At 41.5% G+C, this 17,228-nt stretch overlaps 1 protein-coding gene across 1 annotated transcript in view; it reads right to left on the bottom strand.

The window, feature by feature from the left end:
- The window catches only part of gramd1a (GRAM domain containing 1A), an 88,581-nt gene that overhangs the window by 57,117 nt on the left and 14,236 nt on the right, over nt 1–17,228 (bottom strand). Inside the window, exons 2-4 of the mRNA XM_062962561.1 lie at nt 8,822–8,848; nt 3,893–4,115; nt 2,405–2,425 (exon numbers count right to left, since the gene is read on the bottom strand). Of these exons, the coding sequence (XP_062818631.1) occupies nt 2,405–2,425; nt 3,893–4,115; nt 8,822–8,848 (271 nt within the window). The remainder of the gene's footprint in view (nt 1–2,404; nt 2,426–3,892; nt 4,116–8,821; nt 8,849–17,228) is intronic.

Genomic DNA, 17,228 nt, shown 5'->3' with positions numbered 1-17,228 from the left:
CAACATTTTCGCTTATCCAATTTTCTGCCGGCCTGTTGATGTTGGATAAGCAAGACTCTACTGTAATTAAAAGTCCAGTGTCTTAATATAAAAAATAATAAACTATTATGAGATATCATGTAGGTCCTATCACTCCCCACATGTGCATGACTCAAGTTCTAATGAATTCTGAATGTGTTTCTTCCTCTGAAATATGAAAGAAGTGGCAAAAAGTGAGCGGGAAAGGTACGAGTGAAAACAGAAAGCACTTTACACATGCAAAGAGGCATTATAGGTACAGTAGAGTCTCACTTATCCAACATTAACGGGCCAGCAGAACGTTGGATAAGCGAATATGTTGGATAATAAGGAGAGATTAAGGAGAAGGCTATTGAACATCCAATTAGGTTATGATTTTACAAATTAAGCACCAAAACATCATGTTATACAACAAATTTGACAGAAAAAGTAGTTCAATACACAGTAATAATACGTAGTAATTACTGTATTTACAAGTTTAGCACCAAAATATCATGATGTATTGAAAAAATTGACTAGAAAAATGCGTTGGATAATCCAGAACATTGGCTAAGCGAGTGTTGCATAAGTGAGACTCTACTGTACATATTTCTATATACAGTATAACCACTCATGTGCTGTTACAATCCCATTGTCCTTCTCCTGAAACAAGGATTCTGCTTTTGAACCTTTTGGTACATAATTAAGGTTGGAGATACGGTCAATTCTCTTAGTCTCAAAGGAAGGGAGTAGGCAGCCCCTTCTAAACAAACCTTGCCAAGAAAGACCTGTGATAGATTTTGAGTCATAATAACAAAGGCACACAAGAACCATCTCATCATGAAAATCATCCTCACACATATACGAGGGTTGAATGAAAAGTAATGCCTCCGCCTTCGTAACCCCTCATCAGATGGTATGCAGGTACTGGCTTGTTCAGTAGACTCTGCTCTACAGTTCCATTTGGCAGGAAGCCTTAGCATTAAATGGTTGTGTTGTTAAAGTGCGAAGTATGGAACCCTGAGCAGACGGTTGGTCAATGCGACTTAAGCATTGAATTCTTGATAGCAGAAGGTGTCACCCCAAAGGAGATTCATCAGAGAATGCAAGCTGTTTATGATGATTGTGTTGATGTGAGTCCTGTGCATCGTTGGGTGAGTAAGTTTAAAGATGTTGAGGTAGGAACATCTGACTTGCTTGATAAACAAAGAGTTGGACGTCCTGTGACAGCAACCACTGAGTTTCACAAGTAAAAAGTTGACAGATTGATTCAGGACGATTGTCGTATCACTCAGAGATAAAATTCAAGCATAATTGGCATTTCACAAGAAAATGTGGGTTACATTATTGCTTTGCTTGGCCATCGGAAGATCCAACTCTTTGTCATGCAAATCAGATGTTCCCACCTCAACATCTTTAAACTTACTCGCCCAACGACGCACAGTACTCACATCAATACAATCACCATAAACATCTTGCATTCTTTGATGAATCTCCTTTGGGGTGACACCTTCTGCTGTCAAGAATTTAATGACGGCATATTGCTTAAGTCGCATTGACCGGCCGTCTGCGCAGGGTTCCATACTTCGCACTTTAACAACACAACCGTTCAATGCTAGGGCTTCCCGCCAAATGGAACTGTAGAGGAGAATCTACTGAACAAGCCAGGACCTGCCGCAGACCAGAACTGCCATCTGTTGAGGAGTTACGAAGGTGGAGGCATTACTTTTCATTCAGCCCTCGTATTACCGTATTATATTTATCTACCAAATATAGCAGCATATAGGGCTGCTACATTTGGTAGATAAATATAATACGGTAATCTTAGTACTGAGCCAAAGCAAAAGGGGAAGCTGCTTTAGGAGCAGCTGGAGCTCCTATTAGAGGGACATCATCTCTAATGTAATTGCCATGGCTCAATGCTATGTGATCCTGGGATTTGTAGTTTGTTGAGGCATCAGCATTCTTTGATGGAGAAGGCTCAAGACCTTGACAGCCCTCAAGAGTCCACAGCATTGAACCAAAACAATTAAAGTGGATTCATTCAACAGCAAGGTTTTTGTTATCATTGCTGGTGTTTTGACACTTTTGTTTTTAAAGAAGGAACTCTAGGCAGACAAGCAGCAACTATAATGGCCAAATTACAAAGAGAACACTTTTTGCTGCTGCACATTACATTTTGCACCAAATACTTTTTTTGGATTCAGAGTTTTCAAAATTGAGGCGCGCATTACATTAGATAGTGGATTAGATTAGAGTGAATAAATATAGGAAGGTGGACAACACGACACTAATGTCCTTTCCAACCATTTCAAAATTTGCCAATATTCCTATGCGCTGTGGTATCTCTGTACTGTCCCAAAACACAGAGATCTGTTCTTGCATAAAAAGAAAAATAGTAACTTACGCTGTACCAACTCTGCATTTTCTGAAAGAAACAGAGAAAGGGGAAGTTAGTGCAGGTCACACAAACAATTTCCTCCTTCCCTCCCAATACCACATCTGTCAAGGAGGCATTTTTATCATCCTAAACCAGGTATGGGCCAACTTGGGCCCTCCAGGTGTTTTGGACTGCAATTCCCACAATTCCTAACAACCCGTATTAAATATATTAAATGGGCTAAACCCTTGTGAACTGCTGACCTGAAGGTTGGGTTGCTAACTTGAAGATTAACGGTTCAAATCCACAAGATGGGGTGAGCTTCCATCTGTCAGCTCTAGCTTGCAGGGACATGAAGCCTCCCAATAACACAACCGGGCATCCCCTGGGCAACATCTCTATAGACAGCCAATTCTCTCACACCAGAAGCAACAGTATGTTCTCAAATCGCTTCTGACACAATTTTTAAAAATACACGAAGTATTATATTGTTTTTATTTTTTGAAACATCAAATGTGTTATCGTATGACAGGGTTATTGCTTATACACGCAGTATAAAGGTACAACTTATCTCTATCCTGAATAAATGTCCGTATTCATATAGATTTCAAATGAGAGACCTGAATCTCCTCTAATAAACATAATAGTCCAATATATGATGATGTATTAAGTCACATATGGATATCTTATATATTGTGTATATAAGCAATAAACCTGTCGTATGACAACACAGGGACCCTGGTAGTGGCACAGTGTGTTAAAGCGCTGAGCTGCTGAACTTGCAGACTCAAGGGTCCCAGGTTCAAATCCCAGGAGCGGAATGAGCACCCACTGTTAGCCCCAGCTCCTGCAAACCTAGTAGTTCGAAAACATGCAAATGTGAGTAGATCAATAGTAGATCCGGCGGGAAGGCAACGGCGCTCCATGCAGTCATGCCGGCCACATGACCTTGGAGGTGTCTACGGACAATGCCGGCTCTTCGGCCTAGAAATGGAAATGAGCCCCAACCCCCAGAGTCGGTCACGACTGGACTTAACGTCAGTGGAAAACCTTTACCTTTACCTATGATAACACAGTTGATGTTTCACAAATAACAACAACATAATCGTGTATCTTAGTTATAGATATCTATATAGATGTTCCAAATATATACTATTTTAAAAAATGGCATCAAACCACATCAGATAAAGTGGTGTCGAGCTGCTTTCATTCTATAGTGTAGATGCATCCTTAGTCATATGACTAAGGCTGGAGCTGCACTGCCACATAATCCACTTTCTGAATCCAGATTGTCTGCTTTGAACTGGATTATATCAGTCTACACTGCTGAGTTCAAAGCAGACAATCTGAATTTAGAAAATGGATTATATTATCGATGGGGCCTATGAGAAAGAGCCCCAGAGGCTGAGATGAACCAAGTTAATAAGAAGGTACTGTGTTCAAATCCCGCCCCATCTTCAGCTGTCAGTCTCCCACCAAGTGCCTCCCCCATACACACATACAAATACACAATACCTTGTTATTGCGCATGAAGCTTCGCCCACTGAGTGGGTAGTTGAGTGGGGTGCTGGGAGGGGGCCCTGGCGGAGGGGTCCGCTCCGCGGCGGCATTCTCCGAGCCCTTCTCCACCATGGCCTCCGACGGCGGCTCTGAAGGGAGTCGCGGGGGCAACTGAAGCAGGCGCTTCCTTAGTGACGGGGAGCTGCTTGGCGTGGTGCGTGGGGACGTGGTGCCAGTGCTAGAGGGAGGCAAAGAACGAGACATCAAGAGACGAGACTAGAGGAAGCTCTGCCACTCCCCATTGCACCCCCTTATTTCCCAAGTTGCCTCCAGAACATAAACTCAAGACATTTTATCCTAAGTGGTACTCTTGCAAAAATTGGACTCGAATACATACGATGCTGTAAGTTCAAACTCCTCAATTATTTCAAGTTGGATATTGAAAAATATGTGTGCCAAGTTTGGTCCAGGTCCATCTAGCCATGTGGAAGCTTTTGTAGTACAAATCAATAAACGTACATACATACATACTTTGACATAGGGATCATAGATGGACCTTGAAATGTTTTGAGCCATTCCCACAGCCTTATAACTGCCATTACCACAATCCATGCCACTGTCACTTCCTTTAGTAATGGAACCCTGCAAGACTTTCTATCTTGTGACCTCACAGCTCTAGGAAAACATTCCAGCATTCTTCTTCACTACAGATACAGTAGAGTCTCACTTATCCAACATAAACGGGCCGGCAGAACGTTGGATAAGTTAATATGTTGGATAATAAGGAGCGATTAAGGAAAAGCCTATTAAACATCAATTTAGGTTATGATTTTACAAATTAAGCACCAAAACATCATGTTTAACAACAAATTTGACAGAAAAAGTAGTTCAATACGCAGTAATGCTACGTAGTAATTACTGTATTTACAAATTTAGTACCAAAACATCATAATGCATTGAAAACGTTGACTACAAAAACATTGACTACTAAAAGGCAGACTGCGTTGGATAATCCAGAACGTTGGATAAGCGAATGTTGGATAAGTGAGACTCTACTGTATGTGCAGAGTCAATGTGCTATAGTGGTCTGAGCACTGGAGTGGTTGGCACGAGTCACAATGACTTGAAGACACACAACAAAAACAACAGGGCTTATGCTACTGCCTGTGGCGCAGTGGATTAAGCCCTTGTGCCGGCAGGACTGATGACTTGAAGGTTGGGTTGCTGACCTGAAGATTGCCGGTTCGAATCCAACTAAGGGAGAGCGCAGATGAGCTCCCTCTATCAGCTCCAGCTCCATGCGGGGACATGAGAGAAGCCTCCCACAAGGATGGTAAAAACATCAAAATATCTGGGCGTCCCCATGGCAATGTCTCACACCAGAAGCAACTAGCAGTTCCTCAAGTCGCTCCTGACATGAAAAACATTGCCACTACCACTATATTTATATTTATTTATTTATTTATTTATTTATTTATTTGCTACATTTATATGCCGCCCTTCTCACCCCGAAGGGGACTCAGAGCAGCTTACAAATTAAATTTACAGTATTATATTAGCATAGTACAATACTGGTAATAAATTACTATATTGCACTGTATCAATATATTATTTATTTATTTATTTGCAGTATTTATATTCCGCCCTTCTCACCCCGAAGGGGACTCAGGGCGGATCACATTACACATATAAGGCAAACATTCAATGCCTTCACATAGAACAAAGACAAGACAAACATGGGGCTCCGAGCTGGCCTCGAACTCATGACCTCCTGGTCAGAGTGATTCATTGCAGATGGTTGCAGCTGGTTGCTCAACAGCCTGCGCCACAGCCAAAGCAACAGAGTGGTACAGTAGAGTCTCACTTATCCAAAACTCATTTATCCAAGGTTCTGGATTATCCAATGCATTTTTGTCGTCCATATTTTCAATATATCGTGATATTTTGGTGCTAAATTCGTAAATACAGTAATTACAACATAACATTACTGCGTATTGAACTACTTTTTCTGTCAAATTTGTTGTATAACATGATGTTTAGTGCTTAATTTGTAAAATCATAACCTAATTTGATGTTTAATAGGCTTTTCCTTAATCCCTCCTTATTATCCAAGATATTCGCTTATCCAAGCTTCTGCCGGCCCATTTAGCTTGGATAAGTGAGACTACTGTATATGTGACTTTGTGACACAGGGAAACAACGTCTTCCCCCATGCCACAAAAATACACTATGCTAATGGGTATGCTTCCATTTGTGTGCTTATGGCAAAAATCATAGATATGGCATGATTTTTATATGTACTGTACATGAATTTCCAAACCTGGCAGTTTTCTAGCTTTTCCAATTTGGTATGTGTTTCTTTGCAAGTTTTGCAATACTGATTGAAAGTTACTCCCTAAGCCTCATGGCTGAGTGTCGTAATTATAGCATATTACAGGTGAAAACCAGGCCTCATGTGGCAAATAATATCAAAAGGTAGTCAAAACTACAAAAATTAGTAATGAAGAACATGCAAAGTAGGGGAGACTGCAGCAGTTTGCTTTTGCTCAAGTTTCTTCTTCTGACTTAATTGAATGCAAGCTAACCTCTGAACTAAGCTACTGAACTAAGCTGAGAAGAAATCATGAAAGGACAGAAAATCTGGGACACTTTAAAACTAGCTGAAAAAGTAGGATGACAGAGGAATGTTGGCAGATATGGGACCTGAACCTGGGTTTTCCTAGTCCTATTTCAACACTCAGCGGCATACACATGGCCCCAAGGAGGTCTTCCATCCATTAGCATTAAAAAGCATAGCTGTATCATTCCAGACTCTCAAACAGGGAGAGGAAGTACCGTAAATCTCTGACTGTCCAGCACTTTTAGACTGCAATTCCCACAATAATTTCTGCTGACCATACTGTCTGGGGCTTCTGGAGATCAGAACAGATCGACATTTTAGTTGGGCCAAAGGCCTTTCCATGGAACATGGGAAAAACTGCCTGACTCAAGTTGACCGGCAAGACTATAATAGTTCTATCTGTAGAACATCTTGACATTGAAATCCCTTTGGGGCCTGCGCCCAGCAACCCTAACAATACTATAACTGGTTTCTCCATTTCCAGCAGAGGCTATTACTAGAACTGTAAGAATGTAAACAGGAAGGCTCCCACTCTTGGGATGCAACAAGATCCTAATCCCAGCGTCAGGTCACTTGAGGAAGCTCCAGAGATTCCAAGGGAAAGTCAAAAGGGGAGAAACAGCCACCGGAGACTGGCCTGTAGGCACAAACTCAGAACAGCCCAAGACTAATAATTTGCTATTTGAATGCTACCTGGTCCAGGAGCCCAAGAAACCCGAAACAGCTATGGGTTGTGGGCAGGGCCGGCCCAAGGTAATTTTCAAGTATAGGCGAACAGAATTTTGGCGCCCCCACCCCCAAACCAATCACTGAAAAATAAAAGTGTTGGATAAGTGAAAATGTTGGATAATAAGGAGGGATTAAGGAAAAGCCTAAATAAAGAACAACACTCTGAAAACAGGGGAAATTCAGATAGGCAACAATCAGGGCCAGTTAACACTTCCCAACCAAGGATGCCCCCAGGGAGGAAGCAGCCTGGCTTTGAATCTGCAAGGCCATTTAATGTTAATCAAGCTGGCCAATTGCAACATTCACACTAGCCTCAAACAGACAAGAGCTCTTTTTCCAACCCTGGACTTTCCACAGATATATAAATCCCACTTACCTAGCTTCCAACAGACCTCAGAACCTCTGAGGATGCCTGCCATAGATGTGGGTGAAACATCAGGAGAGAATGCTTCTGGAACATGGCCAGGCAGCCCGGAGACCTGGCCTCGAGAAAGGGGCGAGAAGGAAGGCATTTGCCGCTTTGGGGAGCAGAGAAGCGGCGTTTCTCTGCTCTGCAAAGCGGCGAACGCCTCCCTTGCGGAGGCAGGAGTTGCCTCAACTGCCCCCCCCCCCCTTACAGGATGGCACCACAGGCAACTGCCTAGTTTGCCTCACGGTTGAACCGCCCCTGGTTGCGGGCATCGGAAGTCATGCAATGCAATCTCCGGGCCAAATCTACACAGCGCCTGCAGCTGGAAAGACCCGAGTCATCTGAAAGACTCGGGTCTTTCCAGTTGTCAAATACTTTGGGACAAAGTAGGGTTTTCCTGCTTTGTCCTGAAGGAATTTTTTTTTACCTGAAGCATTGTTTGGAAGCTCCAGGGAAAAACACAAGAGGACACGCATTTTAGGCATTGTCTGGATGCGCCCTTATAAAAGGCCATCCAAAAAGTAAGAAATTCTTGGGATGTCTCCTTCCATACAAAGCTTAACGGAGGCCGAGCAGAATATGCAATCTATGTTGAAAGAATTACATTTCTAAGTTTAATCCATGCTAGAAATTTCTTCAGCACACATATATGAATCATATATGCTGAATTGTTCACTGAATCGTATCTCCTGCCTTAGCCAACACTAAGAACAGTGACTGCAAACAGAGAAATCATTAGAAAATCTTTAACTTTTACTAATCACGTTGACCGAGTGATTACCTACAAGTATTGATAGGAACCCGCTGTAAAGGGAGAGAGAGATGGGATATAGGCAGTGTACTTTGCATTTTGTGGACTTCCTTGAAAAGCTGACAAGGAAAGACAAAGAGTCAGGAGTACAAGGTTTACTACTTATATCTCACTATTTCTGTAAAGGGTGAAGCAGTACGCAGCATACACATTTCCACACTGCAATGTGGATTAGGTCATCAAACAACAAGTGGATCAAGATCACGTACTAAACTTCACTTCTGATGGTACCCTTTTGGGACAGTATAGGGGAGCTGCATTTGTCGGGGATTTTGCAAGTCAGTTTATAAGATAGGACAGATATATCACCATGCATCCCCTTCCACCTTTTCCCCCATGCATTCAAACATGCTCCGTATCTAGCAGGGAACTTACCGGCCGCCCAGGGATCGGCCCTGCGTCCTGGAGCAAACAAGAGCAAGAAAGAAAGAGACAGGAGGGAAATTCATGAAAACGAGAAATCGGGGAGAGAGAGAAAGAGAAAGAACACCCAAAGGAGATGGAAGGAAGACAAAATAGAGCTACGGGGTTGTTGTGGCCTTTTGCTCCTTGCTGTCTATGTAGATCACATTCTTATTTTGGTCCTCTCTCTCTCCCCTAACACACTTCCAGCCAGTCACTTACAGCAGGTGTTGATGTTACGCTGAACAGCTGCGATGGGGGAGAGCGCATACACACACTCACACACACACGTCAATGTTTAAACGGCTGTCTGCTCTAGACTTTTCAGACAATCTAGCCCACCTGTCTCCCCTTCCCTGCATCCCCCAATCAGGATCCACATTGTATTTCTGGAAAAAACGGTGCCATGTTTCTGATGCCAAGTGAGAGGCGAAATCAAAGCTTTGTCTAGCTGGCCAGCTCCTTGCCGGAAAGATCCGAGGTGTGAACTCAAACCGTTCTTCCCTTGATCAGTACATATCCTGCCAGCCCCTTCACAACACCCGCTCAGTTCCGTGAATTGAGTTTCCATTCCTTTCTGTTTTCTAAAATTGAGTTCTTGGATAAGCGAAAGCAGAGCCGGCCCTAGGTAATTTTCAAGTGTAGGCGAACAGAATTTTGACCCCCCCCCCAAACCAATCACTGAAAAATAAAAGCGTTGGATAAGCGAAAATGTTGGATAATAAGGAGGGATTATGGAAAAGCCTATTAAACATCAAATTGCATTAAGATTTTACAAATTAAGCACCAAAACATCATGTTTTACAAGAAATCAACAGAAAAAGCAGTCTCGACTGCGCCCCCGTATGTTTTGCGCCCCAAGCAACCGCTTAATTCGCCTCATTGTTGGATCGGCTCTGAGCGAAAGCCATCCAGCCCCAATGAATCCAGATCTTTGATCTCAGGTTGCCTGGCATTTGAGGTTGAGGCTGTCTTGATTCTCTTTTTCTTCCTCTTGATCTTGTTTTCCTATCCACTATGGTCCACAAAGCTATGCATATAAAATTCAATTGAGTGGGGAAGAGGAGGGGGCATCTGGGAAGCCATGAATAGTTTCAAAAGCAGGAGAAAAACATTTTTAAAAAGCACTAATCTATAGGTAACTAGCTGTGCCCGGCCACGCGTTGCTGTAGCATTGTCTGGTGGTGTTGGTGAGAAATTATTGAGGTAGTGGTGGTATTGAATGTCTGTTGTATGGTTGTCTTTATGTTTAGTATGCACACTGAAGTGGATTATATGGCAGTGTGGAGTCAAGATAATCCAGTTCAAAGCAGATAATACAGTCTTCAAAATTATTAGGTTTGATTCATCCATCTTCCATCCAATTCCATTCAAACCATATATCACACTAGCTGTGCCCGGCCACGCGTTGCTGTGGCGAAGTATGGTGAGACTGTACTGCATATTGATAATCTTATATTATCTGCTTAGAACTGGATTATATGAGGCCCCTTCTTCATAGCTGGATAAAATGCACACTGAAGTTGATTATATGGCAGTGTGGAGTCAAGATAATCCAGTTCAAAGCAGATAATATAAGATTCTAAATGGATTATATAGCTGTGTGGAAGGGCCTTGAGTCTACACTGCCATATAATCCACTTAAAATCTGATAATCTGTGGAAGAGGCCTAAGTGAGGCCTAACTGTGCCTGTCCCCTGGGCTGAGGAGGTTGCTAGGAGACCAAGTGGGCGGAATTTAGCCTTCAAACTGGCAGCAATTGGATAAAAAATATTATTCCTCTCCCTGTAATTAGGACTTTATTTTTCTTTTCTTTTTGCTGTATCAACCTAGAGCCGTGAATGATAGGTTATGTTGTCAAATTTCGAGGTTGGGGGGCCTGTAGTTTTGTTGTTTTGTCCGCTGCCCTGATGCCATCACTCTTTTATATATAGAGAAGGTAAAGGTTTCCCCTGACGTTAAGTCCAGTCATGTCTGGCTCTGGGGGTTGGTGCTCATCTCCATTTCTAAGCCAAAGAGCCGGCGTTGTCCGTAGACACCTCCAAGGTCATGTGGCCGGCATGACTGCATGGAGCGCTGTTACCTTCCCGCCGGAGCGGTACCTATTGATCTACTCACATTGGCATGTTTTCGAACTGCTAGGTTGGCAGGAGCTGGAGCTAACAGCGGGCGTTCAAGCTGCTCCCGGGATTTGAACCTGGGACCTTTTGGTCTGCAAGTTCAGCAGCTCAGCGCTTTAATGCACTTTGCCACCGGGGCTCCACTAATCTCTAACTTGCTGTTAAGAAATGAAATGCAGGAGGAACCGGTGAAGGATTGTATAGCCAAATGGGCACAAATAAAACGGGAGCAACGGGAGGAGGTTTGGACAAAGAAAGTGAAATTTACTTTGAAAATTTCATAATTTTATAAGATAACTTAGAGGTGGTATCAATGAAAGTAGATCTATTAATTGGGTTGCTGTGAGTTTTCCAGCCTGTGTGGCCCTGTTCCAGAAGCATTCTCTCCTGACGTTTTGCCCACATCTATGGCAGACATCCTCAGAGGTTGTGAGGTCTGTTGGAAACTAGGCAAGTGCGGCTTATATATCTGTGGAATGTCCAGGGCATGAGAAAGAACTATTGTCTATTTGAGGCCAGTGTGAATGTTGCAACTGGCCACTTTGATTATTACTGAATGGCCTTGCAGCTTCAAAGCCTGGCTGCTTCTTGCCTGGGGGGATCCTTTGCTGGGAGGTTTTAGCTGGCCCTGATTGTTTCATGTCTGGGATTCCTCTGTTTTCTGAGTGGTGTTCTTTATTTACTGTCCTCATTTTAGAGTTAGCGGGATTCCCCCAACCAGGAATCAGCCAGGCCTTGAAGCTGCAAAGCTTTCCAATGCTAATCAAGGTGATTAATTGCAACATTCACACTTGTTTCCAACAAGAGTTCTTTCTCCCACCCTGGACCTTCCACAGATATATAAACCCCACTTGCCTAATTTCCAATATGCCTCACAACCTCTGAGAATGCCTGCCATAGATGTGGGCAAAATGTCAGGAGAGAATGCTCCTGGAACACGGCTTGACTGCCGGGAAAACTCACAGCAACCCAATGATTCCGGCCATGAAAGCCTTCAACAACACATTCATTGCATATTTAGTACCACTATACAGCAAAAATTGGGATAATATTAAAATTATTGGTTTTCTGATATAGAAGAGTATCAGTAAAAGTATAAAGGTAGAAATAAAGTGATAGTTAACAAATAAGCAGCTAAAATCAACAGGCAACAAGTGTGATGCTTCTAGAATAGTTCAGTAAGTGTTTGTTTGGAGTGTGTATACACTGGGTTGTTGTATGTCTTTCGGGCTGTGTGACCATCTATGGCAGGCATCCTCAGAGGTTGTGAGGTATGGATAAACTAAGCAAGGAAAGGAAAGAATATATATCTGTGTAGAGTCCAGGGTGTGGCAATGTATACACTGTTTGTGGTAGATAAAAATGTGCTAGTTACTTTTGTATATAAAGAAAAAAATGTTTTCTCTTTGTACTTTTCATTTTGTTTTGTGTTATATTTTGTTGTTGTTACATTTTAGAAGTTTGTTTTCCTCTGTTTATATGTTTGAGTAATTATATAAATAAAAGGAAAAAGAAAACAGGAGAAAAAGAATTTGCAAAGCCTAAGGCCTGATGAAATATAATTTTTATCGCCTACAAAAAACTCAGTGGGATGGAATAAACCTGAATCCTTTGAAACACCAGAATGACACTATGGCTGGATCTATACTGATCTAGATCCCAGGATCTGATCCCAGATTATCGGTTTTGAACTGCATTATATGAGTCCGCACTGCCAGATAATCTGGGATAATCTATATATATATAAGAGTGATGGAATCCCAGCGACCGACAAAACAACAAAACTAAAGGCCCCCCAACCTCGAAAATTGACAGCACAACCCCTCATCCACGCCTCTAGGTTGATACAAGAAAAAAAATAAAGTCCTAATTAGAGGGAGAGGAATAATTGTTTTTTATCCAATTGCTGCCAGTTAGAATGCTAAGCTCCGCCCACTTGGTCTCCTAGCAACCCACTCAGCCCAGGGGACAGGCAGAGTTAGGTCTCACTTAGGCCTTTTCCATAGATTATCTAATTTGAACTGGATTATATGGCAGTGTAGACTCAAGGCCCTTCCACACAGCTATATAACCCATTTATAATCTTATATTATCTGCTTCGAACTGGATTATCTTGACTCCACACTGCCATATAATCCACTTCAGTGTGCATTTTATCCAGCTGTGTAGAAGGGGCCTCATATAATCCAGTTCTAAGCAGATAATATAAGATTATAAATATACAGTAGAGTCTCACTTATCCAACATAAACAGGCTGGCAGAACGTTGGATAAGTGAATATGTTGGATAATAAGAAGGGATTCAGGAAAAGCCAATTAAACATCAAATTAGGTAATCATTATACAAATTAAGCACCAAAACACCATGTTATACAACAAATTTGACAGAAAAAGTAGTTCCATGTGCAGTAATGCTATGTAGTAATTACTGTATTTACAAATTTAGCACCAAAATATCACGATATATTGAAAACATTGACTACAAAAATGGCTTGGATAATCCAGAAGCTTGGATAAGCAAGGCTTGGATAAGTGAGACTCTACTGTACTTTATTTCCCATACCACCATACTTCGCCACAGCAACGCGTGCCCGGGCACAGCTAGTAAAATAATAACTTAGTAACTAGTAACTATTTTAGTCCCTTTCAAAAATGGGTTACTGCAACCATGATAGAAATTAAATTTGTGGATCTTGGAATGAAAACAGTAACTAACTACTTTTTAAAGTAACTTCGCTACTCTGAAGAACAAAGAATTATAACGCAGTCTCTTTTTACTGGGGAAACACGAAGTAAAAAATGGCAAATGTTGTTTCAGTGTAAGCAAATATAAACATATATACGTGGAGGCATAACATTCTGACTGTCCAAAGACACTGATGGAAGCTGGCAGTGACAGACTAGGAAAAGGCTTGTGGTATAAGGTTCAATGAAAATGTGCATTCAGCCTGCAAAAAGAAAAGAAAAAAGACAAGTGCTATACTAGGGATCATTAAGCAAGGAATCAAAAATAAAACTGCCAGTAGCTGAATGATTCTCTACAAATCTATGCATGGTGCAGCCAAGCTTGGAACACCGTGTACTGTTTCAGAAAATAATATTGTCTTGTGAGGAGAGGAAGCAGAAAAGGGATTGCTTAGTTTAGAGGGGGAAAGTCAAGTACGAAGGGACACAATGAAGATTTATGATATTATGCATATTGTTACCTTCCTTCTACCCAATTCTCAGAAAAGCTAATGATAGGAAATTCATAACAAACAAAAATGCATAGTTACACTATATGTCCCTCTTATAGTGAACCTGGAAAAATTATATCTTTGGATTACAATTCCCAGCATCTTCCAGCCAACATGCCCAAAAGGGATCTTTACAATCTCTCATATCATATACCTCACAACTCTGAGGATGCCTGCCATAGATGTGGGCGAAACGTCAGGAGAGAATACTTCTGAAACATGGCGATACAGCCCGGAAAACACACAACAGTCCTGTGATCCCGGCCATGAAAGCCTTCGACAACACATTTTACAATCTCTGCTCATAATGCATATTTTAAAAACTAGGACATTTGCTTAAAGATGTGATGCTGGCTCCCAAACCTAGGTGGCTATAAAAGAGTGTTGGGCACATACTCAGCTTTAGCACCTCTTGACATTTCTTTCACCCAGAAGAAAAGGCGACACTGGTGGCGCAGCAGATTAAACCGCAGATCTGCTGAACTGGCTGACCGAAAGGTCAGCGGTTCGAATCCGGGGAGCAGGGTGAGCTCTCACTGTTAGCCCCAGTTTCTGCCAACCTAGCAGTTTGAAAACATGCAAATGTGAGTAGATCAATAGGTACAGCTCCGGTGGGAAGGTAAAGGCGTTCCATGCAGTCATGCCAGCCATATTACCTTGGAAGTGTCTATGGACAACACTGGCTCTTCAGCTTAGAAATGGAGATGAGCACCAACCTTCAGAATCAGACACGACTAGATCTTAATGTCAGAGGAAAACATTTGCCTTTACCTGACATATGATGGCTGTTCGCCATTTCCAGGATCAAAGGCCATACATTGGGGAGTAAAGGATTGATGCTGTGGTGCCTTTCTTATGGGCTTCCCAATGTTATCTGAGGGGGCCCGGAGGTGCAGTGTGTTAAAGCGCTGAACTGCTGAACTTGCGGACCCAAAGGTCGCAGGTTCAAATCCAGGGAGTGGAGTGAGCTCCCGCTGTTAGCCCCAGCTTCTGCCAACCTAGCAGTTCAAAAACATGCAAATGTGAGTAGATCAATAGGTACCGCTCTGGCGGGAAGGTAACAGCGCTCTATGCAGTCATGCCGGCCATATGACCTTGTAGGTGTCTACAGACAACGCTGGCTCTTCGGCTTAGAAATAGAGATGAGCACCAACCCCCGGGGTCGGACACGACTGGACTTAACGTCAGGGGAAACCTTTATCTTTACCTAAAGTTATCTGATCAGCCACATCCATAAACAAGAAGCTGGAGTTGTTAACCTTGAGGTGTCTTCCTGTGTCCTGAAGACCATGGGAAGCTCATATACAGGACATAAAAGCAATACTTTCCCCCATAGAATGAATGCAAATATTTGCTTCTGATTAAGTAGACTTAAGTCTGCAAAAGGTTATAGCATCAATTTTTCTCAGTCTTGCATATGTGCATTGAATATCGCTGCTGTAATGTGCGTCTCCATATTCATGAAAGTAGCAGATGGTGTTCTTTGAATGGATGGACATGATGCACTTAAGCCACAACAACATTACTCAGAATTTGTTAATACCCCACTTGGAGAAACATGAATCATCTCTTTCAAATCCTGGACATATGCTGAATTTTGATTTTCTTTTCATTCTCTTTGTTTCTGATCTGTTAAGAATGTCTACATATACAGCAGAATAAGGTGACTAATTACAGAAATGGTAAAAACAACAGCGGCATATTAGACTGTGTAATCAGATTATGATTCATTTCATTTTTAACGTGGAGGGGATGGCATAGTTTAATTTTCTTGTCCAAATCCCCTGCCTGTACAAATGTAATATGTCATTGGGACCTTTTCTTCCCAATGTGCTGACTTTCCAATTGCACTGAATTGTTTATATCAGGGGTCATTTACTTGGCCCCCGCCTTCAGTTTTATAATATAATATTTTTATATCAGTTTTAATAATATAATATATTGTATATACATATAATATTGATAATAATATTATGTTATACAATATAATACTAATAATAATACCATATAATAATATAAATTATATGTTATATATTACATATAATATTACATTATAGTGGTATAGTTCAATATAGTAATATATAATGCTAATATTGTGCTATGCTAATACAGTAGAGTCTCACTTATCCAACATAAACGGGCCGGCAGAACGTTGGATAAGCGAATATGTTGGATAATAAGGAGGGATTAAGGAAAAGCTTATTAAACATCAAATTAGGTTATGATTTTACAAATTAAGCATCAAAACTTCATGTTATACAACAAATTTGACAGAAAAAGTAGTTCAATACGCAGTAATGCTATGTAGTAATTACTGTATTTACGAATTTAGCACCAAAATATCACGATGTATTGAAAACATTGACTACAAAAATGTGTTGGATAATCCAGAACGTTGGATAAGCGAGTGTTGGATAAGTGAGACTCTACTGTAATATAATATATTGTATGTACATATAGCTGCTCTGGGTCCCCTTTGTGGTGAGAAGGGTGGGATATAAATGTAGTAAATAAATGCTGTAAATAAATAATTAATTTTAGACTTAGGCTCGGCCAAAGTCTGAAATGACTTGAAGCCACACAACAACAACAACAATCCTAATTAACTTGACTATCTCATTGGCCAGAAGCAGGCCCACACTTTCCATTGAAATCCTGATCGGTTTATGTTGGTTAAAATTGTTTTCATTTTAAAATATTGTATTGTTCTTTCGTTGTTGTTGCTGTTTTGCACTACAAAAAATAAGACATGTGCAGTGTGCATAGGAATTTGTTCGTATTTTTTTTTTCAAATGATAATTCGGCCCCTCAACAGTCTGAAGGATTGTGGACCGGCCCTCTGCTTAAAAAGTTTGAGGACCCCTGGTTTATATCAACCATGGGTAGCTATTGCTGGACTGCAACTCCTATCGTTCCTCAGCACTGACTACATTGGCTAGAAATGATGGCACTGGAAGACTGCATTTTGATCTCTGACATGGGAAAATATGCAAAACAAGTTACCGCCACATAACGTAACGTGGCA

The sequence above is a fragment of the Anolis carolinensis genome, unplaced genomic scaffold, assembly GCF_035594765.1.
Source record: "Anolis carolinensis isolate JA03-04 unplaced genomic scaffold, rAnoCar3.1.pri scaffold_10, whole genome shotgun sequence".
NCBI classification, from domain to species: domain Eukaryota; kingdom Metazoa; phylum Chordata; class Lepidosauria; order Squamata; family Dactyloidae; genus Anolis; species Anolis carolinensis.
Note: the sequence above shows the minus strand (reverse complement) of the source record. Positions and strands in the feature narration are given on the sequence as shown.